This window comes from Neopsephotus bourkii, unplaced genomic scaffold (genome assembly GCF_033783945.1).
Source record: "Neopsephotus bourkii isolate Nb327-2 ecotype Australia unplaced genomic scaffold, CSIRO-AGI_Nbou_v1 NB_1707, whole genome shotgun sequence".
NCBI lineage: Eukaryota > Metazoa > Chordata > Aves > Psittaciformes > Psittacidae > Neopsephotus > Neopsephotus bourkii.
The window spans coordinates 2,798,654-2,824,723 of NW_026902181.1; the positions used below are offsets into that span (position 1 = coordinate 2,798,654).

At 40.8% G+C, this 26,070-nt stretch overlaps 1 protein-coding gene across 1 annotated transcript in view; it reads left to right on the top strand.

The window, feature by feature from the left end:
- SYNE2 (spectrin repeat containing nuclear envelope protein 2) overlaps positions 1–26,070 on the top strand; it is a 191,889-nt gene that overhangs the window by 54,803 nt on the left and 111,016 nt on the right. Inside the window, exons 32-48 of the mRNA XM_061376171.1 lie at positions 1,910–2,068; positions 2,756–2,917; positions 9,199–9,300; positions 10,576–10,776; positions 11,765–11,930; positions 12,660–12,772; positions 13,538–13,740; positions 14,076–14,195; positions 14,285–14,573; positions 15,335–15,504; positions 17,386–17,698; positions 18,421–18,585; positions 19,458–19,814; positions 20,279–20,413; positions 21,243–21,404; positions 22,575–22,721; positions 25,525–25,680. Coding sequence (XP_061232155.1) covers positions 1,910–2,068; positions 2,756–2,917; positions 9,199–9,300; positions 10,576–10,776; positions 11,765–11,930; positions 12,660–12,772; positions 13,538–13,740; positions 14,076–14,195; positions 14,285–14,573; positions 15,335–15,504; positions 17,386–17,698; positions 18,421–18,585; positions 19,458–19,814; positions 20,279–20,413; positions 21,243–21,404; positions 22,575–22,721; positions 25,525–25,680 — 3,120 coding nt within the window. The remainder of the gene's footprint in view (positions 1–1,909; positions 2,069–2,755; positions 2,918–9,198; positions 9,301–10,575; positions 10,777–11,764; positions 11,931–12,659; positions 12,773–13,537; positions 13,741–14,075; positions 14,196–14,284; positions 14,574–15,334; positions 15,505–17,385; positions 17,699–18,420; positions 18,586–19,457; positions 19,815–20,278; positions 20,414–21,242; positions 21,405–22,574; positions 22,722–25,524; positions 25,681–26,070) is intronic.

Genomic DNA, 26,070 nt, shown 5'->3' on the forward strand with positions numbered 1-26,070 from the left:
CTGTGCAGAAATCTTCAAGCAAACTGGATCAGGAACAGTAGCAGTAAGGTTATGTCAGCATGGCACATCTGCTCAGAGACTGTGCCATGGCAGATCTGTCCTGCTTTGCAGGCTGGAGCTTGTGTACCTCACTGTATGTCATTGCCATCGGAAACAGCGTAGAGCTTTCTGACATGGTGCTGCCTTAGGATGTGGATTAGGAGGCCAAAATGGTTTTGAGTGATTTTACAGTGTTTCCTCGAGCTGCTTACACTTGCAGCGTGATTCTCTGCCATCACACTGACTTCGCTGACCAAAATTTGTTGTGGTTAGAAGCCATAACAACATAGTTCAGTATTTCTCCTCTCACTTGTCATGTCACAAACCTACTTGGAAGACAGACCTTCTGTATAATAGCCTTGGCTTCTGTTATTAGCATTTGCTGCACGCTGTCTGTGATAGCAGTTAAAACATTTGCAGTAGCTTTTACATTAGCTGAGGAGACTGAATGAGCAGATATTGCTGGACACCCCCTCAGTTTAAAGTTTACCACCTTTTCAGGCAAAAATTGGACAGCCAGCTAAATTCTTCTTAGCTAAGTGAATACAATCATTGGACATAATTGTCTGTGGCTAATGGATTACTGAACAGCAGCATGTCCATTGTGACCATTTTACTGTACAGGTTTCACATTTCCTAGATGGGTTATATAGCAGGCTGTTCAGATCTGATTTTTAGGCTTTCTCATGAAGCATCAACCATAGATTGATGAACACTTGCTCTCAGGAAGTGCCTGGGATGGTTATATTCAAGAAAGAATGTAAAGTTTTTTCCTGCAGGCTTTGGGATGGTGTCTCTGTGTGCCACACTGTTTAGGTGAGACAGAATGAGACTCTGGCATCTCTTATCACTCAGGTGTATCACATTATTTCACCAGTGAGACTTCTGGCATGTCATATCACTCAGGCTCCTGCTGCAGGGGATATTGCCTGCATACCCTGGTCCCTGCGTGTATGAAGACATTTCTCTGGTAGCAGCCATTCATCCTCACCCTCAGTTTTGCAATTGCCACTCTCAGAACTGTGGTCTGCAATAGCTGTGGCACAGTACAGGCATGTCCTTGAGGACTGGTAATTTTTTTATTTATAATTATGTAAATAGTAGCAGAGAAGCTCCTCTACTTTGTTCTGATTTGTGAGTGCTGCTCCGCTTACCACAGTGGCTGTAATAGGCTTGTCTCCGGGACGTTAAGAGCTTTTAGTATCAAGTTGCCTAACACTAGAGGTCAGTGTTTCTTTTCTAGCGAGCTTCCATGTTGTTTGTAAACACTGACGTTACAATTAAGCACAAAGAAGCAGCCTAGTGTTTAAATAGAAAGTAGGAAAAAGGGACGTACCAGTTTCTGGCAATGGCATATTTGACGGTGCTATATATAAGTAGGATTTAAGCTTTTATAAAAAAGCAGTTAAAAACCTAGGGATCAGAATGCCAGGTTATATTTTTTTGTTAGTTGTAATAGTATCTCAGATGATTTATATATTGTGCATTGTTTATTTCTGTAATTGAGGTTCTGTGTATAGATGTTCAGTCCCCTTGGATCTTTCAATTGCAAATTTTAAAGCAAACCATAGTTTTGGCTCTCTTAGTCAGAAATATATTATCCACAGTTCCCACTCAGCTGCTTTGTAACCAATAACAGAATAATACAGATTTCTAACAAAGAAATGTTCCTATCAGCATGACAGGGATATAACAACACAGGATGCATTCTTAGTCTCGTCATATATGAAATTCCTGATATAAAAAATAGATTATTTTTTGTAAGGCTGTTGTTTCTCTAAACTGAACAGTGCATCATTTAAAAATATTTTGCTGAATAAACAGTCATAAGTACACATGTTCATAAGTATCCATTTGACATTTTTCACAGATTGAAGAGGCAAAAGAGGAATTTAATGATCATGCTGAAGATGTAGACAAAATAAATCAGATCTGCAAAAATCTTCAATTCCAGCTCAATAAAATGAGAAGCTTCGAGGAGCCTCCATTTGAGAATGAGGCTAACATTATTGTGGACAGATGGCTGGATGTATGTAAAAAGTAAATTATCAGGGTGGTCTTATCTCTTATGCATTATAGTAATTGATTCTGACATGTGTGTAATATTTGCAATAAATTAAGTGCAGAGATTCTTAAGAGATAAATCCAAGTGTTTACCAGAGCAGAGCTTGTCGAGCGGCTCTTGGCGTAATGTTTCTCATCCCTCAGGTAGTTTATATCGTGGGTACTCCTTGACGGTAAATAAATCTAGGAAAGGCAGAAAGGCAATATTTGAGCTTTCTGCATGAATCTGTAAGCTTCCGTAACAACTTCTGTGGATTTAGACTTTGGAGACAATCTGGAGAATTACAGTGCTGGTGCTTTTGGTAAGAAATGTTTGCCACTGTCAATCTAAGCAGTGCATCAATACTGAGATTAGATGGTATTTACTGAGAGTAGATAAACATTAATGAGCAAGGCTCCTTCCTAAACCTGCCCTAAAACTGGCAAGCTGCTGTTGTGATTGGTATGTTTGGTGACATGTGTGGCAGGGATTTAAATATCTTCTCCATGACCAGTTCACTGTGAAGGCATGAGATTTTTTTTTTCCCCTTGCTGCACTTGTTTTTGTGGGTGGTTTCATTTTGCTCTGATTTTATTATGCTTATTTTGCTTTTAGAATATAACTCTCATTTTGAAATCCATGTGTGTTTTCTGTACATAAATCTCCTGGTAGATCAATGAAAAGACTGAAAACTACTGTGATAATTTGGGAAGAGCTCAGGCTTTGTGGGACAAACTTCTTAGTTTATCTGGCACAATCGACGCTTGGGCACATGCAGAGCTTAAGAACGCAGAAGCCCATTGTCTGACTGAAGAGAACCTTACACAGTTGAAGGTAAGTTGAGTGGAAATTTTTTATTCTTAACTGGAATGGTCTGGACTTTGGACTGTAAACATGCACATCACAGAAATATCAGCACTGCAAAAGCAGAGGAAATTGTAACATTTGCAATTGTATATGCATAGTTTCACTCAAGATACTGTACAATATATCGGGGGTACAAGTCTTGGAAACTAATAAATGGAGTATATGTATACTAAATTGTTTGAAATTAATGCCACACGGCAATTGCTGCTTTAGACTACAGAAACCCTCTCATTCCTTTGTGCTGTACAAACAGCAAAGAAGGCTTGGAAAGCTTGTAGTCTAAGAGTACAATGGTGCACGTTTCCTTGTGCCTAGAGAAGAAAGAGAAGAGATTGTGTATAGGGTAGTGATTAGTTTTCTAGTTAGAAATTGCCTATCAGTGGAGATGCTGGAGCCTCAGAAATGATCGGACAAGGCACGGTTCAGGAAGAGGTTGCAGAGGTGACTTATTTGTTCCTGCAATTTTCATTCTGGTGTGTTCTCCAGCAAACATAGTGTGGCCTTAGTAATGGCTGGTTGCTAAAGGTCTCCAGAGGCTGCACCAGCAGAGCCTGAGCTGCCCCTGCCCCTTTTGCACAGACTGTAGCTTTAACTCTTGGTATCAGGGTGCAGTTGGATGTAAAAACACACACACAAGCTCTGTGCCGTTGAAGAGCCTCACATACAGGGGTAAATATTTAGATTTCTGGCTTTAGATCCATAACTAACCAGCTATGCCACTTTGTTGGTATATATTAGCTATATGCCAGTATCTACTAAACAAAAATATTTCCTGCTTGCATAGCGTTGAGACATAAATATATTTCGTATATGCTTGTCTGAAAATATGCATGCATTTTTTTCTCAGTGTTTACACGCTGCAAATGCCATGGTTTTAATTACACTTATTTGCAGCATTACTGCTACCGTTAGCACAGAGCACAGCTCATGTGTTTTAATTTGCAGAGCAGTAAAAAGCCAAGGTCTTCTTTGTATATAGATCTCAATGAGCCAGTAGTATAAACACTGTGCAGAGGTTGATCTTTTGTCACATTGTTATTGCTTTTATCATTGTATTGTTGGAATTTACCTGGGGTGGTTCAGGCCTCTGATGGCTCCAGTAAAAATGCACCAGCTGGCAACTGCTTCTTAAGAGCCATTTTATTACCTGGAAACTGCTCAACCTCGTCATGATGTGACCATGCCCTCAGTATGCCTCTGTTGGTGCTTAGGAAGGGCTGTGCTGGAAGTGGCTGCGATAAGGTTCCTCTGCTGCTTCTTGCGAGAGGATAGCTCTCAAAAGAGAGGGGAGAAGAGGGCAAGGGAGAGAGAAACCATGTTTTCTATGAGCTACTATAAAAGCAGAATAGAGGAGAGAAAACTGAACTCTGTGTTGCTATTTTTTTTTTTTAAATACCTCAGAGTGCCTCAGGTTCATGTATCCATTTACTATTATTTCTTTTATTGTTGATCCTGAGGCATCTCTACATTAATGTTAATTACAAAAAAAAAAAACCCAAACCAACTGTTGCAATATGTATCATGTTATATAGGGTTGAAACCCAGGGTCCTTTGTGACCACCCAACAGAACACTGGTGCTCCTGCTTTCAAGAAGCCTGCCACTAAAGAAAAGAGTAATGAATTATTTGACTGTATACTTAAAGATAATTTCAGTATAAATAATGTGGGAGAAGTCCTGCTTTCCACTGTAGCAAGTCTGCAAACGCAAATGGGAACTCTTTTAAGGGCTGCAGCATGTGAACTGGTTTTGATGATTGCTTGTATAGAGGCTGTAGAAAGAGTACTTTGTCCTGAGGGAGTTTGGAGTATCAGTTTGGGAATATGAGACAAATGTGACTATCTTGTTTCATAAGTTGAACCTGATATTTTACTTCCACATTACTGGCTTGTTCCAAAATCCATTCAAAGGTAGAGGTCTTTTCATATACAAAGAATATAGGTTAAAAAAGTGCGTAGAGCATGACTTGTGTTTTATCAAGTCCCTACCAAAGTATCATCAGAATGCCAGTTCTAGACTGAAACATCTGAGAATATCTCTTTTTAATAGTAGCAGCAAGAAATACATAGAAAATTAAAGATTATTTTCTTGCAAATATATTTTGTTTAATATAGAATCATAGAATCATAGAATAGTTAGGGTTGGAAAGGACCTTAAGATCATCAAGTTCCAAACTCTTGCCATGGGCAGGGACACATCCCATTAAACCATATCACCCAAGGCCTTGTCCAACCTGGCCTTGAACACTGCCAGGGACGGAGCATTCACAACCTCCTTGGGCAACCCATTCCAGTGCCTCACCACCCTCACAGGAAAGAATTTCCTCCTTATATCCAATCTAAACTTCCCCTGTTTTAAGTTTTAACCCATTACCCCTTGTCCTATCACTACAGTCCCTAATGAAGAGTCCCTCCCCAGCATCCCTATAGCCCCCCTTCAGATCCTGGAAGGCTGCTATGAGGTCTCCATGCAGCCTTCTCTTCTCCAGGCTGAACAGCCCCAACTTTCTCAACCTGTCTTCATACGGGAGGTGCTCCAGTCCCCTGATCATCCTCGTGGCCCTCCTCTGGACTTGTTCCAACAGTTCCATGTCCTTTTTATGTTGAGGACACCAGAACTGCACACAGTACTCCAGGTGAGGTCTCACGAGAGCAGAGGAAAGGGGCAGGATCACCTCCTTTGACCTCTGGTAATGCTTCTTTTGATGCAGCCCAGGATACGGTTGGCTTTCTGGGCTGCAAACGCACACTGACAGCTCATGTTCATTTTCTCATTGACCAACACCCCCAAGTCCTTCTCTGCAGGGCTGCTCTCAATCTCTTCTCTGCCCAGCCTGTAGCTGTGCCTGGGATTGCTCTGAGCCAGGTGTAGGACCTTGCATGTGGCATGGTTAAACTTCGTAAGGATGGCATCAGCCCACCTCACAAGCGTCCCCTCTGGATGGGGACGATATGAAGATTGGCTGAGAAAGTTGGGACTGTTCAGCCTGGAGAAGAGAATGCTGCGTGCAGACCTCATAGCAGCCTTCCAGTATCTGAAGGGGGCCTATAGGGATGCTGGGGATGGACTCTTCATTAGGGACTGTAGTGATAGGACAAGGAGTAATGGGTTAAAACTTAAACAGGGGAAGTTTAGATTGGATATAAGGAGGAAATTCTCCTCTGTTAGGGTGGTGAGGCACTGGAATGGGTTGCCCAAGGAGGTTGTGAATGCTCCATCCCTGGCAGTGTTCAAAGCCAGGTTGGATGAGGCCTTGGGTGATATGGTTTAGAGCGAGGTGTCCCTGCCCTTTTCAGGGGGGTTGGAACTTGATGATCTTAAGGTCCTTTCCAACCCTAACTATTCTATTCTATGAAAGAAGTCATTCAGAACCTCAGCCTTCTCCAAATCCTGTGTAGCTAGCTCTCCTGAGAGCTTCCTGAGGGGGCCTACGTTCTCCCTAGTCTGTTTTTTATTGGCTATGTACCTGTAGAATCCCTTCCTGTTATCCTTAATATCCCTAGCCAAGTTTAATTCTAACTGGTCCTTAGCTTTCCTAGCCTGGTCCCCAACTTCCTGGACAACATCCCTGTACTCTTCCCAGGCCACCTGTCCTTGCTTCCACTTTTTATAAGCCTCTTTTTTCATTTGAATTTTCCTCAGCAGCTCCTTATCCATCCAAGGAGGTCTCCTGGCCCTCCTGCTGCGCTTCCTTCTAGTTGGGATGGAACACTCCTGAGCTTGTAGCAGGTGATCCTTGAATATCAACCAAGAGTCTTGGGCCCCCCTTTCCTCTAGGGCTATATCCCATGGAACCTTACTAAGCAGGTTCCTGAAGAGGCCAAAGTCTGCTCTCTTGAAATCCAGGGCAGTGAGCTTGCTGCACGCTCTTCTCACTGTCCTGAGGATCTCGAATTTGACTATCTCATGATCGCTGCATCCAAGGCTGCCCTGGAGCGTCACATTTCCAGCAAGCCCTTCCCTGTTGGTGAGCACAAGGTCAAGCATGGCACCTCTCCTTGTCGGCTCCTCTATCACTTGCAGAAGGAAGTTGTCTTCCACACAATCAAGGAACCTCCTGGATTGCTTGTGCCGGGCCGTACCGTCATTCCAATAAATGTCAGGGTGATTGATGAGAACAAGGGCCTGTGAGCATGACACGACACTTTTCCTATCTGTCTATAGAGTGTTTCATCCGCAGGTTCTCCTTGACCAGTCGGTCTGTAACAGTTCCCCACAGTAACGTCTCCCATCGCTGTTTTCCCTTTAACCCTGACCCACAAACTCTCTGTTAACTGCTCACCTGTCCCCAGACAGGGTTCCATACTCTCCAGCCTATCCCTAACATAAAGGGCAACTCCTCTGCGCCTGCCAGGCCTGTCTTTTCTAAAGAGTCTGTAACCTTCCATTCCAACGCTGCAGTCATAGGAGCCATCCTACCATGTTTATGTGATGCCCATTATATCATACCCCCGTAGACGTGCACACATCTCTAATTCTTCTTGTTTGTTACCCATGCTACGTGCATTTGTATAGAGGCATCTGAGCTGAGCTCCAAATGAAGCTGGCTCATTGGCTGGAGCAGCAGGAATATCTCTACATTGCTCCAAGCATTTATTGTAGGTGCTGGGTGTGTTGGGATGGGATGATGCCCCCCTCCCCCAGCACGTCTAGTTTAAAGCCTCCTTGACCAGTCTGGCAAGCCTCCTACCAAAACTGCTCTTCCCCTTCTTTTATCAGACCAGCTCCACCAGCCCCCGCTAGACCTGGCCTACAAACTTGGTTCCTGTGTTCAAGACACCCAAACCCCTGACTATGACACCACCGTTCTAACCATTTATTAACCTGGCTAATCCTCCTAGCTTTTTTCAGGTCCTTCCCTGTATCCTGGAGAATAGACGAAAAGACTATCTGAGCTCCAGAGCCCTTAACCACCTCTCCCAGGGCTTTGTAGTCCTTCTTTATGTTCCCCAGGCTACTACTATCTATATCCCTAGCACCCACATGTATCACCAGAAGTGGGTAATAGTCCATGGGGCTTGCTAGAACAGGCAGCCTCTCTGCCACATCCCTGGTCTGTGCCCCTGGCAGGCAACACACCTGCCTTGAGACAGGGTCAGGCCGACAGACGAGTGCCCCTGTCCCTTTCAAAGTAGAGTCCCCTACTACAACAACCGGCCGCTTTTTCCTGGCAGCACCAGTACAAATACTCTTCGTTAGTGCATCAGCCGACTGTTTCTCGTGCGAGTGCGTTTCCTCATGAGCCCGCTGCAGGACAGCAAAGCGGTTCTGTGTGGGGACAACAGATTTAGGGGGAAGTCCCTTGCTTTTAACTGTCCTTTTCCTCCTTTTTTTGTTGGTTTTTTTTTTGTCACCAATTCCCAGCTTCACGGGTTAATGGCTTCCTTCTTTCCTCCATGAGCTAGAGGGGAAGCTTAAGGACCCTGCACAGTTCGTGCGGGAGCAATCATTCCTGCTTCCTCTCAGCTACCCTGACATCTTGTAGCCTATTAATAGCATGCTGTAGCTCAGCCACCTGCTGCAGGAGGACCTCCACCAGGGAGCACCGAGGGCAGCCCTGCCCATTGTGTACCTTTCCCTCCCCAGACCAGTACAGGAACTCTCTACACCCCGAAGTCTGTGCTGCAGCCTCCCCTCTCATCAGCGCTCTCTGGGTGCCTACGGTGGCCACCGCCAGGGCAGCCAGAGCAGAGGTCCCAGACCGTCCCTGGTCATACGGCGAGTGCTCACCATTCCGCATGCCTGCCCGCGCAAACTACCTCGACCTGCTCTGTTTGCCCGCTCTGTTTGCTGCTATCCTGGTCACTCATGGTCACTCACGCTCCCTGGGGCAGGTTTTTAACCATTCAGGGCTAGCACTGTTCCTCCTGGCCATAAGTTATTCTACAATAAAAATAAAAAATAAAAATATAATAATCATAATACGTATTATCTATTATATAATAAATGTTACTAATAGTAGTTATATATTATAATAAGTATATAAATATAATCATACAATAAAATAATAACTATTGTTAACTTTATGATAGATTTGCATTAACAACTGCTTTGCCTGCAAAACAGTGTTTCTGACTCAACACAAAAAAAAGTCTGAATTATTAAAATTAAAACCAGGATATGGATCAGCTGTGGAAGCTCTATATGCCACATTGCAGAATCACAGTATGAGCAATGTAATTTTCTAAGAGAAAGATGGAAGTTTAATCTGGGGGAAACAGAGTTACCGATGTGGTTTTCCACCTTTAGGCATGCTTACAAGCCCAAGAGGAGAAACTGCAGAAATTTGACAACACAGTGGCTGAGATAGAAGAACTTCTAAATAGTAATGAACCTCCACTGGAGCTACAGGTACGAAGACACTTTTACAGCTAATATGGCAGTACTCATTACTAAAGGCGTGCTTCTGTTATCATCTTTGCCACAAGCATGTCTTGGTTTGACTTAAATCAAGCCAAAGAGAATTGGAAGCATTTTGTTGGCTATTAGCAGTGACTTTTCATTCAAGACAACAGTCTTTCTACAGCTGTTAGAACCAAACCTGTCATTTTAAACACAAAGGCCTCTTTCAGTCCTGTGTCTTTTAGGAACTTAGACATGACCCAACTGTTTTGCAGACCTGCTGAAAGAGGCCAATATGAGTGATATCTGGCTTTTAGCTGTTGGCCAGTAACAGTGGGCCTCATCATCCCTTTGGTGATCCCAGTAACTCAGCATGCTGACTGTTTTAAACTGTACCTTTACCTGGATATGGCTTAAGGTAGCTTGGTAGCATGTAGCTATTTGCATAGAGTGGTGTTTTCCTGTGATGTTTTCCTTTGGGATATTATAAGGAAATCTACATCTTTTTGTGTTAACTTCATACAGCAAAGAATAAATTTATTCTCCACTGCTTAAGACCATGTTAGCCTACCTTTATCTTGTACCAGTTCCCTAAACATGTGATTCCAGTGTTCATCAGATGCACCTTGAGCTTGACCTGGTTTGCTTATTTGTGTTTAACCTCAGCAGGCAGTGAACTCAGAGGAGATTCACTGGGTAAAGTGATCTAAGGAGCTTAGGAAAGGACTCGGCAACCTTGTACCATGCACACTGCTCCTTGGGAGCACCAGATGCCCTTGAGTTGCTGTCTCGTGCAAATCTGCACAAGCCTTAAGGACAAGGTTAAGGACCTATTGTTCCTTGTGACTGGTCTGAGCCAGAGCTCCCTACCTTTCTGCTCTCCTTGCCTGTTTGGATCAGCATTTGGATCCCACATGCAGTGGGATCACTGCAAGGAGGTGTGTTATGGGGAGAGCTGGCACCCTCTTTTAAATGGTAGCCAAAGTGCAGGTAAGGCCTTCATCCAGCTGAGGGTAGACTCACAAATAAATTTGTTAGTAAAGCAGCATCAGTAAATGATATCACAATTAAAGATGAAATCAGCTGTGCTAGGAAGAACAGGGCTTAAATACTATTATTTTTCAATTTGTGGAGTGGGAGAGAAAGAAACTGAAACAAGCTGTGTTTGAAATATCTGGATTTCAGGTGATGTTATTGCTTTTTATGTCTGTCATGGAGTTCAGTAATATTCTAGGACACCAATCTGCTGTAGTTTCTTAACTATGTTTTATTTTCAATTTTAAGGTCATCAGATCATCTGTTGTGCAAAAAATGGAGCTAATAAAAGAGCTCTTGTCAACGAAGAGGGGGACCAGCGAACTCAGCTTGAATACAGCAGAACTAAAAGGAGACCTTGATTTGGCCAAGACACAGATTGGAATGACTGAATCTCTTTTAAAAGCTTTATCTCCTTCTGACACCTTAGAGATCTTTACTAAGTTAGAGGTAGCGTGCCACAAATTATGCAACTTTTATAATTTTGTTCATTATTTCTCTCCTGGGCAAGACTTCATAAGTGTTTCTCCTATGTATGTTGTTAAATTCTAGAATAACTCAGGTGAAGAGCCTGGCTTGAATGTTTTCTTAAGCTGCCAGAAACATGAAAGAAAGCCTGTTTTCACTGGATGTTACCAGATTTAGTTAGTTAATCCTTGCAGCTATTACAAATAGTTAGTGATGGGCATGACAACAGTGTACTATCCTCTGTAGGTTGAAGCAGTAGTGGGGGTACTAGGTTATATCCTTTCCAAGACTGGGTAATACACAGAGGTTGTCTTTGTGCAAGGGAAGCTCCCAGTAGGCAATTTGAGCCAACTTTTCATACTGTTTGCAGCAGGGAGAGAGGTGAATAAAGCTACTTCTTGCTTGGAGCTTGAAGGCTGGCAAGATTTAAGCCTCCTGTTGAGGAGTGGATTTTGCACATTCTAGCCGTCAGACTGTTAGTGTTTGGGGCAGTGAAATCACAGGCATTGGAAGAAAGATGCTTTTTAAATTAATTCTCTTAGCTTCGTCCAGGTTGTTTTTCAACCCACAGGGACTTGACCTACAGAGTAAGGCATTTAGGGGTGGAATAATAACTGTGGCAGCTAAGGCATTATAATTTCTCAATATTATATTCTCTGGAACATACTATATTACTGTGAACTTCACACACCTATTTTGCATGATGCCAAAATGTGCAAGGGTGACTATACGTGTGATTATGCATGCATACAGATGTATACATACTGCTCAAGGAGAGTTTGGTGCTTGTATTTACCTATTTGATTGCCTTATTAATGCAGTATACTTTCAGAAATTATTTTGGCACATAGATAGGACTAAATCCTTTTGCAAAACCCTGGTTGGTGCAACAGTAGCTCTGTACAGGGAAATTCTGCTTGCACTTCAGCATTTTCTTTGTAACAGTTGTCCTTTTTTTTTTAATATTCAGGAGATACACCAGAAAATTCTGCAACAAGAACACTATGTGACATTACTCCAAGAAGAGACAGATTGTCCTGATGTGGATGAATTAAATAAGCAGCTTAAATGTGTCACTGATTTATTTAATAAGAAGAAACATGTGTTTCAAGATCACTTTATTGGTGTTCTGAATCGTAAGCAAACACATTCGTATTTACATAGGTTTATAGGTTTGTATTGACCATCATAATTTCTTAAAGGTTATACAATTAATTTATTCTTGGCTTTGTGTCTGAAACTGGTTCAATAGCTCAAACAGCTTCAGGATTCTGAACAAGATAAAGATTTGGATAAAAATGGCTTTTAATTCCAAAAAAACACTCAATCTGAATCAAAGTATTTTGTTTCTTATTTTCACATGTAAAAAAAATAGGTAGAGGAAATATAAATGATAATTCAGGAAAATATGTCAGAACATTACATGAAAAAATACAAAAATCAAAATGTTTTCATTTTTTTCCAGTCATTTTTTACTTAATCTTAGTTATGAGAGTGAATAACCTTATTAGGTAATTTTTAGTTTTATACAGATACAGGTTGTGCAGGTGTAGAATTAGGCCCAAAGGTAGTCTCATCTTCAGATAGTTTTTGAGTGATATTTATTTGTGTGGAAATGATAAAAGTTGCCGGTAGGCAAACCTGGGAAGGAGACTGTCCCTCCCAAATGAACAGGTATGTTTATTGCCAATTAAAAAAAAGTATGAGCTACAGCATTTTTTGTCACGTGTTCCAGTGTGCAAAGCAACCTTTGACAGTAGCACTGACAAATGTAATTACAGATTGTCTGAAATCTTCATGTTAAATAGGATTTTCTTTTACACAATACAGTTAATGAAGAAAATTGGAATGTATCTTTTTTTCAGGTCAGTGCAAGAATTTCAATGACTGGTTCAGTAGCACTCAGCTGTCTTTGAAGGACTGCTTTGATCCATCAGAAACAAAACCGATACTGGAAGAAAGACTGCAGAGGCTAAAGGTAAAGTATTAAAATGTTCAAATTTCTGAAGTTGACTGTACTCTAAGTTTTATTTTTTACACAGCAGACTGTTCTTGGGAGCAAATTCATCTACAGTAGTTTTGTAACTTGAAGCTGAAAGAACATTTCTTGTAACTTAAAGCATTATGTCAGTAAGTAGATTGAAAATAAACTATTTCAAAATGGAGTATCAGTGTTCATGTTCAGACATAGCTGGGCAAGTGAGAGACAGGACAGTAGTTAGTGAAAGTCAATGGACCAAGTTCTTCAGTGTGCAAAGATGCAGAAAATCAAACAGGGGGAGAGTAAAATGAAATTCTGACCCCCATTTGACTCAGGTACGAAAAATTACGTTCACTTTTCTGTAGCCAGATTTTCACTCTAAGTCAGACAGAATCAACAGAAAAGAGGGAAAATCACAGTATCTGTGAGCAGCAGTCACAGTTAAGCAGCAGCAGAAGACATAGTGATGCCAGTGCTAGATTTGAATGCTGCTTGCCTATTTCTTCTCTGTGTATTTGTACTGTAGAGAGGAAAATCCAAGTCATCTGCCTCCCTTTCTCCTTATTTTGCAAACAGCAACTTTTCCATTTACAAGTGGAATTGTCAGCAAACTGTCAATTAACATATATTCTGTTTCAGGGACTAGAACTACTGTAGAAAATATTGTGGAGATAACAGGAATTGAAAAACTCTTGTAACATAAATATCTATTGTACAACAGAAAATTTGACAGGTGCATCTTGTGTTTGTGCTCTTATTCAGCACTTCCTAACATCTGAAGGTAAAGACAGAGATATCCAAGAGGTTAAAACTTTGTTGAATAAAGTGAAGCATTACTTACCCAAAGCAAGCATTAACCACCTTAACAGCCGTGTGAGAGATCAAGAAGCAGAACTACAAAGACTGATTTCCAAATGTCAGAAACGGGCAAAGGAACTTGGTGCTTCTCTCCAGCAGCTCAGTAGGTAGGGAACTAATGTAGTTTCTGACATTTTAATCACAAGGGATACAAAATGATTCATTATTAAACAGCCATAGTGAATGGCAAACAACCCTGCTTTTTTATTAAAGATGGATTTTCATAAAGGGTAATGAGGGTTTTGTTGTATGCTTTGTGTGTTTTTTCACTTCATAGCAGACTCAGTGTTATATGGGAGTATGTGCTTATGGATAGTCTCAGTGACATGAACTGAGATACTGAAAATTAAGCTTGTGCTTAAAACTGCATGATGAGGCACATTATGTTACTTTTTGTAATGTCTCTTATTTTCAGCTATGTTTGTATTTATATTCTCTTTAGCCTTGAAGAAAGCAGTACAGTGTTGGAAGGATGGCTCACTGCTCAGGAAGAAAAACTGAAAGAGACCAAAAACGATGAGACAAAACTTGAAAATTTGTATAGAACACTGTTAATGCAGAGGTATTGTTTTCTGTGGTCTCTAAGAACTGTCTTCTAAAGAAGTTGTTGTCACAGCAAATAGATGTTTATTAATTTTTTGTATTTTTCAGAAAACCATTTGACTCCATGGCTCAGCTTGCAAGTTCCTTGAGGGAGGCTGGGCTAACAGAATATCAAACTGTTTCAGAAGCCAGTGGTCTTATTAGTAGATACCAGACACTGATAACACATGTAAGTGAAAAGGCAGGGAATACCGAGAGACTTCCTGTGGAAGGACAGAATTTTGAAGAACTTGCCCAGGATGTTTCTTGCTGGATCAAAAAGCTCGAGGAGGCTATTAATAAGCTGAGTTCACAGGAAAGGGAGTTGCCATCAGACGAAAGGATTAATCAAGTAAAGGTATTGGGTGAAAAGTATTCCTTTTCCACTTCATATTTCATTCTAATATCAGGGGAAAGTTTTATGAGTCACTACCCCATAAAAGATAATGTCACTGCTGATTGCCTGTGGTTTTGTTGACTTATTTGGGGGCAGAGAAGTGTGTTTGGGTGGGTTGATTGATTTGGTTTTATGTAGTTTTATTATGCACATGAGATTCTCTGTTGTATGTCTGGGTGGAGCAGCACCCGGTGGTTGTGCACCTTCCCATCATAGCCTGCTCCAGAGGTGAAGAGGGTGGTCAGTATTATAGCTGGGACATCTCTCATGGCTTTGCAGGTGTGCTGAAGTGCCGTTGTGCTGGGCTGCTCCACTGCCTGGGTGGTGGGTCTCTCGGGCATCTTTGGTATCTCCTCTCTCTGACTAGTTAGGATAAAGATGCTGGGTTTTACATGTGGAAGGGGTGGCATTGTGACAAATCTCTTTCTCTAAGATTTGAAGCATTTTTATTTTTTTTTTATTTATCAGCACAGTACTGTGGGTTGGGTTTGTTGTTTTTTTTTTTTTGTAGAGAAAAATCAATAATATCAGCTTCATTATCCCAGACATTTGAAAACTAGGTGATCTGTCCATTTATGAATCAGTTATGCAATATATTGGAAGGAGAATTCTTTTGTCTTGAGCAGCAGTGTACAAAGTATGAACAAATCATTGGTAGTACCTTCTATTTTGTACACAAAAATAGTTGGGGATGGACTGTATCTGCTTCTTGTTTAATACAGGAAATCACAGCTCTCAAAGATGCAGGAGAGGCCAAAATACAGAACATGGTAGCTCTAGGAGAAACTTTAATGAGAAATGAAAAAAATAAAAAGCCAGCGGTTCAGCAGACTATTTCTGAGCTCCAGCACAAGTGGGAAAGCACCTGTCATCTAGCCACAGAATACAAAAGGTAATGTGGAATTTGTCAAGAGGTAGTTCTGCTACATTGACTTTCTTCTCTTCTTCCTGTATGAGTCCCATTGAATTTGTGGTCTTCGGGGGCAGAATGAGACAGCTACAGAAATCCTTGTCTTTCTGCAGTGTTGGATTGAAAGGTCAAGTGGGGGGTGTAGCCAGGAGGTGTAAAGGATGTGGCAGGACAGCTGATGGGGTCTGCCCAGCTTGCCTCAGATTTGCTTTTGATACTGAAGTAGCTCAGACACTCCTGTAAGGAAATGGAAAAAAAAACAAAACAAAACCAGCCCAAACAAATATGCACCCAATGCTCCTTGTTTCATTAGGCTGTGCAGTGAGGGTACACTGATTTAGCCACTGTGGTGACCCTTCCCTGCTCTGTGCCCCAGGCATTGTCCCTAGCAGAGGTGCGATCCACCTTTCCACGGATTTGTACTGTTTCAGAAGAGAGTTTGGGGGTAAATCCAGGAGGTTGGGATTTTTGAATTGTTTTTAAAGCCTGTTTTATTCTGGCTTTCTGAGAGACTTTCTTGGCTCTAGAAGCTGCTAAGGCACTTTAGTGTTGCTGGCACTGTGGGAACTGTGTCTGAGAGCCAGACTGATCCTTTAAAACATATCAGATGATTTCAGGTGTGTTGCATAAACATAAACTTGCACATACAGACACTTTCAAGATATTTTTTTGCCATAACCTCCTTGAACCAGCTTTAAGTAAAAGCACTGGAAACTTTGCTGTATACTTCTTTAAAAATGTCCAGGGAATGAATTACTAAAAGAAGTATTTTTGAGAATATTCAGTTGCCTTCCCTTATTACTGAGCACTTGGTGCAAGCAATACAAGTGGCATTCAGAAAGGTAGAGCATTGGCTGTATTGGATCCAGTACAGCAGAATGCAGAGCACCCTCTTCACAATATGTTGGAGGGAGGAGATGGGGTGCTGAGTATGTCTGAAGAGATGTTCATGACTTTGCAGGATCAGATCTGTGAATAACAGGTGTGACATGGTAATGGCAGCAGTGCAAAGCTGGAACAGGGAACTTGAAGCAAGAGTACTTAACATATGTGAGGCTAACACTTTATTTCTCATTTTCCAAAAAACACAAATCATAAGGGGCAAAAAATGAAACACTTAAACTTTGCTTTTGTCCTCACTTGTTCTCGTGTACTTTACAGAATTATAACCAGACTTTATTTATTTGGATTTGATTGTGTGGGATCATAATTTCAAATGTCGGCATTTAAGTTCCATCTGGAAAATATCTGAGCTTCAACACTAAATGTGAACATAGCAATCTTACTTTTGTCTCACTGATCATAGTTGTATATTTGCTGTGGGCAAATGCAACTTGCACCTGCAGCAGGCCAGCATGCATGCTCATAAAGCAAACAATCTGCAGTCCAATGTCAAGGTCAGGAAAGTAGGCACTGGATTGTGCTAGCATGACCCATATTCCATATGCTAGTCTTGTTGTCTATATCTCTAAAACACTCCTGCACCTCCCATCTCAACTAATGCAGTCTGTATCATCTACAGAACATTCCCTTTCAGGAGACTGTCATAAGAAGTTGTTAAAGAAAATGGATTCATAGCCATACTGTAGTTTTTAAACAGAACTTCTGCTGTAATGAAATGTGAAAAAATACGAAGCCTGAGCATCACGTCTCAGGTGCTAGAAATTAAGGCTTTAGAAGACTAAGGTTTTAAGCGAGTTAGTCACTTGTCCAGTTCAGTAGCAATAACTTCAATAATTTAAAACCTGAAAAAAAGTATTCAGCATGCTCAAGTTCAGTCTAATTGTTGACTTGTTCAGTTTGACATTTTCTGGGAAATTAATAAAAAATTTTAATACTATTAAACACAGTATTCTTTCTTAGTCCTCAGGAGCAACTTCAGTTCAACAGGGAACAATATGAACAAAGCAAAGAAGATCTGAGACTGGCTTTAACCAATCTGGAGAAACAGCAACAGGAGATAGGTTTTGCCCTTCAACCTGGTTTACAAGAGAAGCAAGCTCAGCTGACAAACTATTCCAGCCTCCTGCAGAAAGCAGAAGATTTGACTTCCCTATTTAATGAATTGAAAAGCCAAGAAGATCACCTACAGGGTCATGCTGGGGATCCTTGCTTCACAGAGTCGGAATGGTTGGAATTAAAGCAACAACATGAAAATCTGCTTAGCCAGCTACAGGTTGGAACCTCTCTCTCATTCCTTACAGGATTTTTGGTATGCCTGTTGATTGCAGTTCTCACTGTTTGCCTGTAGTGTCATTCAGATGGCAAGTTTATAGGTAAAACTGGAGGTTGAAAGTTTCTCTGTAGAGCAGGGAATTTCCCCTCCCCCCCAGTAGGAAAAAGAACATGAGAAGATCACTTTTTCACCACCTTGTGCTTTGCAGAGGGATAAATTTAAACAAATGAAACCACAGTAAGTACGAAGAACATTTTGTACCTGTATAAACAAATTCAGATAGCTGTAATATGAAGCATTTGTTCCTATAATAAGTTGGTTATTTTTTTTTTTTTCTTTTGGAAGGATGTATGGCTTTTTCTGCATCTTGTTTGTTATTGGTTCCATCCAGTTTAGTGCAAATTGCTTTTGCACCCTATGTGGCATTCTGCATCTAATCTTTAATCTGTTTTGAATAGCAGACATCACTTTTAGAGGTATATTATTATGGAGTGTAAACTCCTCTGCTTCCTGCTATTAATGAACATTTTGTTCACCGTGGAGGGCATGATGTGCTGACAAGAGGGATGGGTATTTTTTGTGCACCTGTGGTTAGCTATATGTTTTATAGCAGGCAGATTTTTTGTGCTGCTGAGGTCCTGGAAAAGCTGTAATAATCTGTGGGCAAATTACATTTGTTTGAGCTAATGGTAGACTAATCCCAGAAATTCCTTGGTTTCTAGACCATAGTGCAGACATTAGAAGGTCACGTTCAAGAGCACCAGGAGTTTCAGGATATGGTATCAGGCCTAAGCACTGAGTTGAAAACTGCCTCTGAGAAGCTTGCTGACTGTGAAGGTCCAGCAACAGAGCAACCATCAGCAGAGCAAGCCCAGTTGAAATCACAGGTATGCTTCACATTTTGCATCATGGAGAAAGTGGGTCTATGTCCTAGGGGCTTGTACAGACCATCACGGAACTGGTAATGTGTCAAACACCAAAAAAATAAGAAATCTTTCCAAAATATGAAGTATATGTTATATTCATTTTATCAAGATAACTGTAGGCCCAAACACAGTCTTAATGAACTGAGTGGACTTTTATTGTCAGCTGAAGACAGGATTGTCCTAGCTCAAGCACACAGGCTTCTTCAATTTTGTTGTTCTGTTTGGGGTTTGTTGTTGTTTGATTTTTGTGGGGTTTTTTTGTTTTCTCTCTGGGTATAACTAGGAGAGAGATTAAATTTGGTGTTAGTCGGTGTCTTTAAGTTAGCCAGAGCAGAAAGCTTAGGAAGATGTTGGTGAACATTTTAAAGAAGTGTCCTTCACAGATGAGTAGACATTCGTTTGCACTGTGGCAGGTTGGATAACAAATTCTCGTAGCTGTGAGCATAGAGAGCTACTGAAAGCTGAGACAGTAGCTCAGATATGGATCACTGCAATTCCCCATCCTCCAGAATTTGCTATACCTCTAGGAAAAAGGAGTAAGAGAAGGTGGGGATTATTTGCTCAGAACTTGGAAAGATCATTATACACCTCACAGCATACCGTCTGATTATTTTATCATTGTCTTGATGCTTATAGCTCAGGTGTTCTCAGCTTATTAAAATGACTAGCTAAAATTACTAGTTTAGTATTTGACCTTTTGCAGCAAATAGGTCTGCCTGTGCTTTTCAGCACACTTTGTTGTTCACAAAGATTTTAATGATTGACTTTAGATCTTAACATTAAATATATTGAGTGAGGATACTTTCCAATAAAATGTTTCTTTGTGTTTAAAGGAACAACAAGGACCTCTTAGTAGAGGCGAAGACACGTTAAAGAAGATTTTGGTTGTAGCAGAAACTGTTAAACAAAACACCTCTTCATCAGGACCGAAGTTTATTAAGGGTGAGATTGAAACACTTCAGAGTGAACACAAAAGTCTGGAAGAGAGACTTGAAAATGTCAAGCAAAAGAAAGAAAATGTTTCAAGTGGAGCCCTTGAGTTTAAAGATGTGTTTGGTACTGAAATACAGATGAAAGATAAGGCAGGTACAATGTTGAAGAGAGACATACAGGTCACTTCTGATACTCCTGTTGCTGCAGAAGAGAGCCTGACTGCACTGGAGTTAAAGGAGCCTTCAGAAAAGCATGATGTAAGTGTATTTGTTGACAGTAATGACAGTGGAAGATGGGTTAAAAAGGCATCTGTCTCTCAGATGCATCCTTTATTTCATTGAAATTAAGCCTTCTGTAAGTACATGTGTATAAAAATCAAAGATGTGGTGAAGAACTCCCTTAACTTGTTATATGAAGTCTATAACAAGCCAGTAGTATCTATTCAAAAGTGCAGTACAGCTTTCTCTTGCACTTAATTAGAGCAGGTATCATTGATCAGGACACAGAGGGAGAAGGTATACAGATGAGAAAATTTCAGGTACACTGCTGCAAAAGAACTCTGAGAGCTTCTTTTAAACCAGTAAGGCTTGTTTACAGCTGCAGCACAATATTAGTTCTGTTTGTTTTCCTAGAAAACGATTTTTGCCATTCAGAGATTTAATGGTAAAATACAATATTTACAGTCACGCAAGTAAGTTTTGTTTGATATCATTTCTCTTAGGGTCAAGATGTAAATGGAAATATGCCAGAGAAAGAGAAGCAAAATGATCCACTTTTGGAGGAAAACAGTGTATTGTCAGACAGCCCTTTACAGGGTGTCTGTCAAAGCAAGGATAAATTGGGGCAGACTGTTCAGGTGCCTGACCAATATGTTCCAGTACATGTCAGTATATATATATCCATGTGTGTCTGTCCACTAGAAATGCATATGTAGTTCCTTAAAATTTGTAGTCTTACAGAGACTTAATTTACTTCTCTCATGAAAGGAGTAATAAAGTATCTTCTCCAAATTATCCCTTCAGCCTTGCACACGAGAAGTGTGAGAGAGATCAACGTGATGATTTCTATAAACCCACAGGGCTTGGACGTGCTTTCTCAATGATGCAGAACCTGCAACATACCTGTAATTTCAACAGGTTTGGTCAACTATGTGATGACAAATGAGAGTTGATGAGAGGTCACTGACCTAGCACTGCTGATCTTTAGGGGACATAAAGAAAGACATTCACACTGTAAACAACTTCACATGCACAAAGCTGAGGGAACAATTTGGAGAACTCCCTCACTGAACTGAACATTGAGTGGTAACAGCAGTAGGGAGAGATGACCATCAAAATTATGAGAGTAGAAACCATCTGTACTGGCATTTCTGGAGAAGGAGCAAGACCAGTAGTTAAAAGTTACCAAATGTGTCTAAATAGAAACTTCTATGACAGTATTAAAAATCATGTGAGCACTTACTCCAGTTCAGTTTCTCCTGGAACTCTTCATAGTGATTAAGGTCATGATATGGCAAAATGATCTGAACAGGTGTTGCTAAAATACTTTGGGTTTGGGTTACCTCAGCCTTTTCCTTCATTCATTAAGTTAATTGAAGATAGCTTGTGGAGTGTGTCATTCCTTTGTAAATTCAGATTTTGGACTGTGGCTTTTACTAGTTGTAAACTTTGTATTTTTCAAAGCAGGGGGATGCCGATAAAAAGAGCCCAAGTATGCAAAAGCGTGGTAGGGTTCAAGATGAAGTTCTGGACAATGCAGCTCAGGGTGATGAAGCAGAACTGCAAGGACATCAGAATGGTGTTGGTATTGAAGGTGATGACACAAGAAAGGCAACCCATCCAGCAGAGGTAACCAGACAGGAGATTATGCAACAGTGGTTGAGTCTAAGGGTACATGTAGTGGGGATACCTCTTATAAATAGTGAAAATCTCAAGTTACATCAAGCTATTTTTGTCTGATGTGCTGTATACTTGGTATGCATTAACCCTCTGAACCCTTTTCTGTACATTTAAAATCGATATGGAGGGATTTTTTTTTTCTTCATTAGTGGCTTCCTGAGGATATTGCATTCTGAGTCACCTGTATGTATTGTGAGGTCATCTTACCATTTTCCTTGAATTCTGTTATTGTGCTTGAGTCTCATTTATTTAGATCTATAATTTACATATTTTCGTGCACCCTGGTACAAGGGGAATTTTGACAGACTAGAGCAGCATTTAGGAGTGGGAAGAGGCTAAGCTCATGTTGGAGATAGAAAGCCTAAGAGGGGTATAAGCAGTGTAGTTGTGATAAGATGGAGCACAGTATGCACCCATGAGCTGGCTGAGAATTAGGGTAAATTTATTTATTCTGGTTGTTCTTGGCTACTTTCAGTACATCTGAATTGTAGCCACCAGATGAGATATCTGTGCAGCATGGACAGGTCCCTGATGCTGTGCTCTCCCCCATAGTCATACTGTAAGGATTTGCCATTCTTTAGTTTGTGTGGTTGGCTGATTTATCTGTCTCCGTATGACAAACAAACTTGGGCAGAACTTAAGAGTCAGCAAATGCCTTAGCATGTACATGCAGCAAATCCCCAGGCTGCCCATGGGAATATCCTGCCTGGCTGGGTGTCATAACCACAGACTTTCTGTCTACAGTACAAGACTGGAGCCCCAGGAAGAAGCTAAACCTTCTAAAAAATGCATTCAAGACTGCATCCAGGGGTACACAGTTCAAGGTCCATGCTTAGAATAATGAAAGATGCCCAGCGTAGGTCAGAGGAATTAAATCTGCAATTTTTCTACAAATTTATAACAAAATTATAGCACTGCTGCTTCTAAATGGTTTCCTCTGCCATAACCCTGCCCACAATAGAGATGTAACTGTGGTTTTCCTCATCTACCTATAATTACGGGCTTTGTAACTTTGTCATCTGTTATTGTCTGTTATTACTACTGAACAGGTTTGGTTAGGGCTTTTTGAATACTTGTTTGTTTGTTTGGGTTTTTTTTTTTTCATTTCTTACAAAAAAGGAGAAATGTAATGATGTCAAGAATCAATCATATAAAGAAGACATGGAACAGGTTCAACAAAAGGTGTGCCAGAAGAGTTGTGTCCCAGAATCTTCAGCAGCTGAGAAAGATAGTCTGCAACCTAATCCCTCAGTTTTTGCACATCAGGTAACCCACATTCTGTTATTTCAAGCTAAATTTCTCACTGCCTTTTTTGCTTCCACATGGGCTTCAGCTGAAGTTCTGTTGTAAAAGAAGAGGAATTATTGTCACATCAAAATCGAGACCATTGTGTGTAGTTCTGCTTTGTGTCCGTGGTAGTTACAAATTTTATCCAAAGGGCTAGCCACACCATATTTTTCAGTGGATCTGTTCAAAAAGAGAAATATTGGTTTTCAGAGCCATCATAATCAATCTTTATGATATTTAGGATTTCTATTTAAATTATTAATCAATGCAACTTATTTCCGTGTTATTGTAGTTAGCTGTGATAGTTTTGCCATCACAAGGAGGGCAGATCAGAAAACTGAATTCCAAGGGTAATCCAGCATAAGAAAATAAATGAGAGAGAGAGAAAGGAGAATTAATTCAAGCTGAACGAATAGCAAGGTGCAAATTTGAGAAGGATGTAAAGGTCCTTGAATGCATCCAGAGGAGAGCAACAAAGCTTGTGAAAGGGCTGTAAGATTTGTCCTATTAGGAGCACCTATGGACTTTGGGGTTGTCTAGGTTGAAGAAAAGGAGGCTGAGGGGTGACCTCATTGCTCTCTACAGGAGGAGAGGTGGAGAAGGGTGGTTCTGATCTCCCTGGTATTCACGATAGCATGCATGGAAATGGTCCAAAGGTGCACCAGGAGGGGTTTAGACTAGGTGTTTGGAAGCATGTCTTTACCAAGAGGGTGGTCAAAAACTGAACAGGCTTCCTAGAGAGGTGGTTGATGCCTGTCAGTTTTGAAGAGTCATTTGGGCAGTGCCTTTAATAACATGCTTTAACTTTTGGTCAGCCCTGAAGTGGTCAGACAGTTGGACTAGGTGATGGCTGTAGGTATCTTCCAAATGAAAATACTGTATTCTATTCTAGATTGACTAATTTTTCACTTCTAAATGTGATCTTTAGGCATGTGTTTAAGCATGCCAAACTTGTGGTTTGCAAAGAGAAAGGGAAGTAGGTTTTGCTGATTTCCTGAGGAAGGTATTGGATAAGAAAGGATTTAGAGTGAGGGCTATGCCTTAGCCTGAAGCCAGAGCCATGTTTTGTTAGTTTCCCTTGGGCCTACACTGTGAAGAGTCAGCAGTGGAACCCTGGCTTTGTACCTGAAAGACAGTAGCTTCTTAGCAACACCCATGCTCTTACCTTCTCATTTCTTCATCCCTCTCCAACCACCTGATGATACGGAAAACATACAGGAAACATTAAAACTAGTGTCTGGGGAGACTGATACTATCTATATGTCTGGGTATATGGGGAGGCAGTGCCACAATATACATTGAGAACATCATGGAACAAGCAAAATGTCTACATAGCAAGCCTGTGGTTTTTCTTAGTGTCAGGACACTTTACTGTGTGTTTTGATGTGTTTATATTTCATTCTGGGAAGTGGATTTACTCCTCACTCTGTGATAACTTACCTGAGTTTTTCAGCTTACTTAATTTGATGGCACTCCAAAGTTTCCTAAGATGAAATCTTATGTTTGAATTGATACAACTGTTACAGATGTTTACACAGAGAAATGGAAAAGTTCTCTGATGGAGAGTTTTTTGAGAGCTCCCTTTCAGTTTTGACTGAAAATGACCAAAAGAGTTCAAATGAATAGAGTTACTATTTTCTGATAATGTCTACAATGTGCTACCTGTTTCCCACAGTTGGAAGCAGGTGTATTTTGGATAGGTCACGACCGACAGGGAGACAGAGACAGCGATAGCTTGCAAGGGATATGGCTGCTGGGATAGCTGGCTGCTTCCTAGTAAAATAATCTAAAGTATCAATATAGTAAATTTGTCAAACAAGAATATGTCATTGTTACTCGTTTTATATGTTGGTACTATGGACAAGCTCACACTATAGTCACATCTGTGTATTTGTATGTATTCACTCACAAAGTCTATACGTGAAACACATCACAGTTTACACCAGGTATAGGGGGAAGGTAAGCACAGAAAGATTTTTAAGTTACTGCCATGTGACAATAAGCCTGTGACATTTCATTTATATTGTTGTCTGCAATAGCTGAAGCTGATATAGAGGATTACATTTTGCATGTCAACTGAGTCAGGGTGAGAGTATCCACTTGGGCAACCTCAGCTCAGCTGATGGGCCGTTAAGCCTGGCACACCCCAAATGACTTGTCCTTCTGTAACTGTGGGAATTGATGTGCCAGGGTCTGGTTCAGGAGGCCCCCATTCCCTTCCTCCCCACCCTAACTGAGACATGGCTGCCTAGCACTCTTGTCTTACCCCTGATGTCAGATAGTATTTGTAGTAGCAACTGTTGGCTTTGTGTCACATGCATGAGTTGCTTTGTGCTTCATGCATGAGTTGCCCTGTGAAGAATAGTTGAAGAAAAGGTCCTGATGAAGGCTGCATCAGTGTATCAAGGCATGTGCTGAGCAGAAGGAATGTGGGGGTGAGGGGAGACTAAAGATCTATGAATGTATAAGGAAGAGGGGAAAAAGAGAGGATAGACCTGTGAATACATCAGTAGCAGAGGTGGGTGCAGGGAGAATGTTATTTGAAGGTGGGGATATCAGAGTTTCAAATTTAAAATGATGGGTAGAAATTACATAGCTAGCTGAGCAGTGTTGTCAAGCTGGGGTGACCACAAAGGTGGGTGGTTGTGGTTGACCCACAAAGGCTGTGGAGGATGCTGCAGTAGGATTTAGGCATGACTTAAACATGTGAAGCCAAGTGCTGCAATCAGAAAAGTTTCTGGTTTAGGACCTTCAGAAATAAGAATCCTGTTTTGTGTTGTAGGACACAGATGCAGAAGCGGTTGTCCAGAAGGAGCTACTTCCTGGAGTGCAAGTAAACACTGAATATTTTGAAGAGGAACAAAAGGTCAAGGAACTGAAAAATGAAGTAGCTGAACTGGATATTGTGCTTATAAATGAACAATTAAAAGAGCTGGAGGTATGGAAAGTACAAAGCCATTCCTCATTGTTAATGTAGGGATACACTTAAAGAATTATGATTCACTTAGGCAAACTAAAATTGTTGCATGTCATCCTATCTGAAGTTTGACTGCATGATTAGTCAGTATGTCTACCAGGTAATCTACAAACACTGCCTTAATGCAAGTATGTCCATGTAAATACCATATTTTGTACTGCTGTTCTAGAGTGCAGTAGTAGATACGCCTATGATTGCACGTGTGTTTCCATGATGTTCACAGGCATGCATGTTCATTTGCGTGTGAATGAACAAGTGTGTATTTGTAGATGTATTGGTATTTAACTGTATTTTGTGTTGAAAGCTGAAAGTGTTTTGAGATCCTCTTTTAATCCTCTCTCTGTGGTGGGC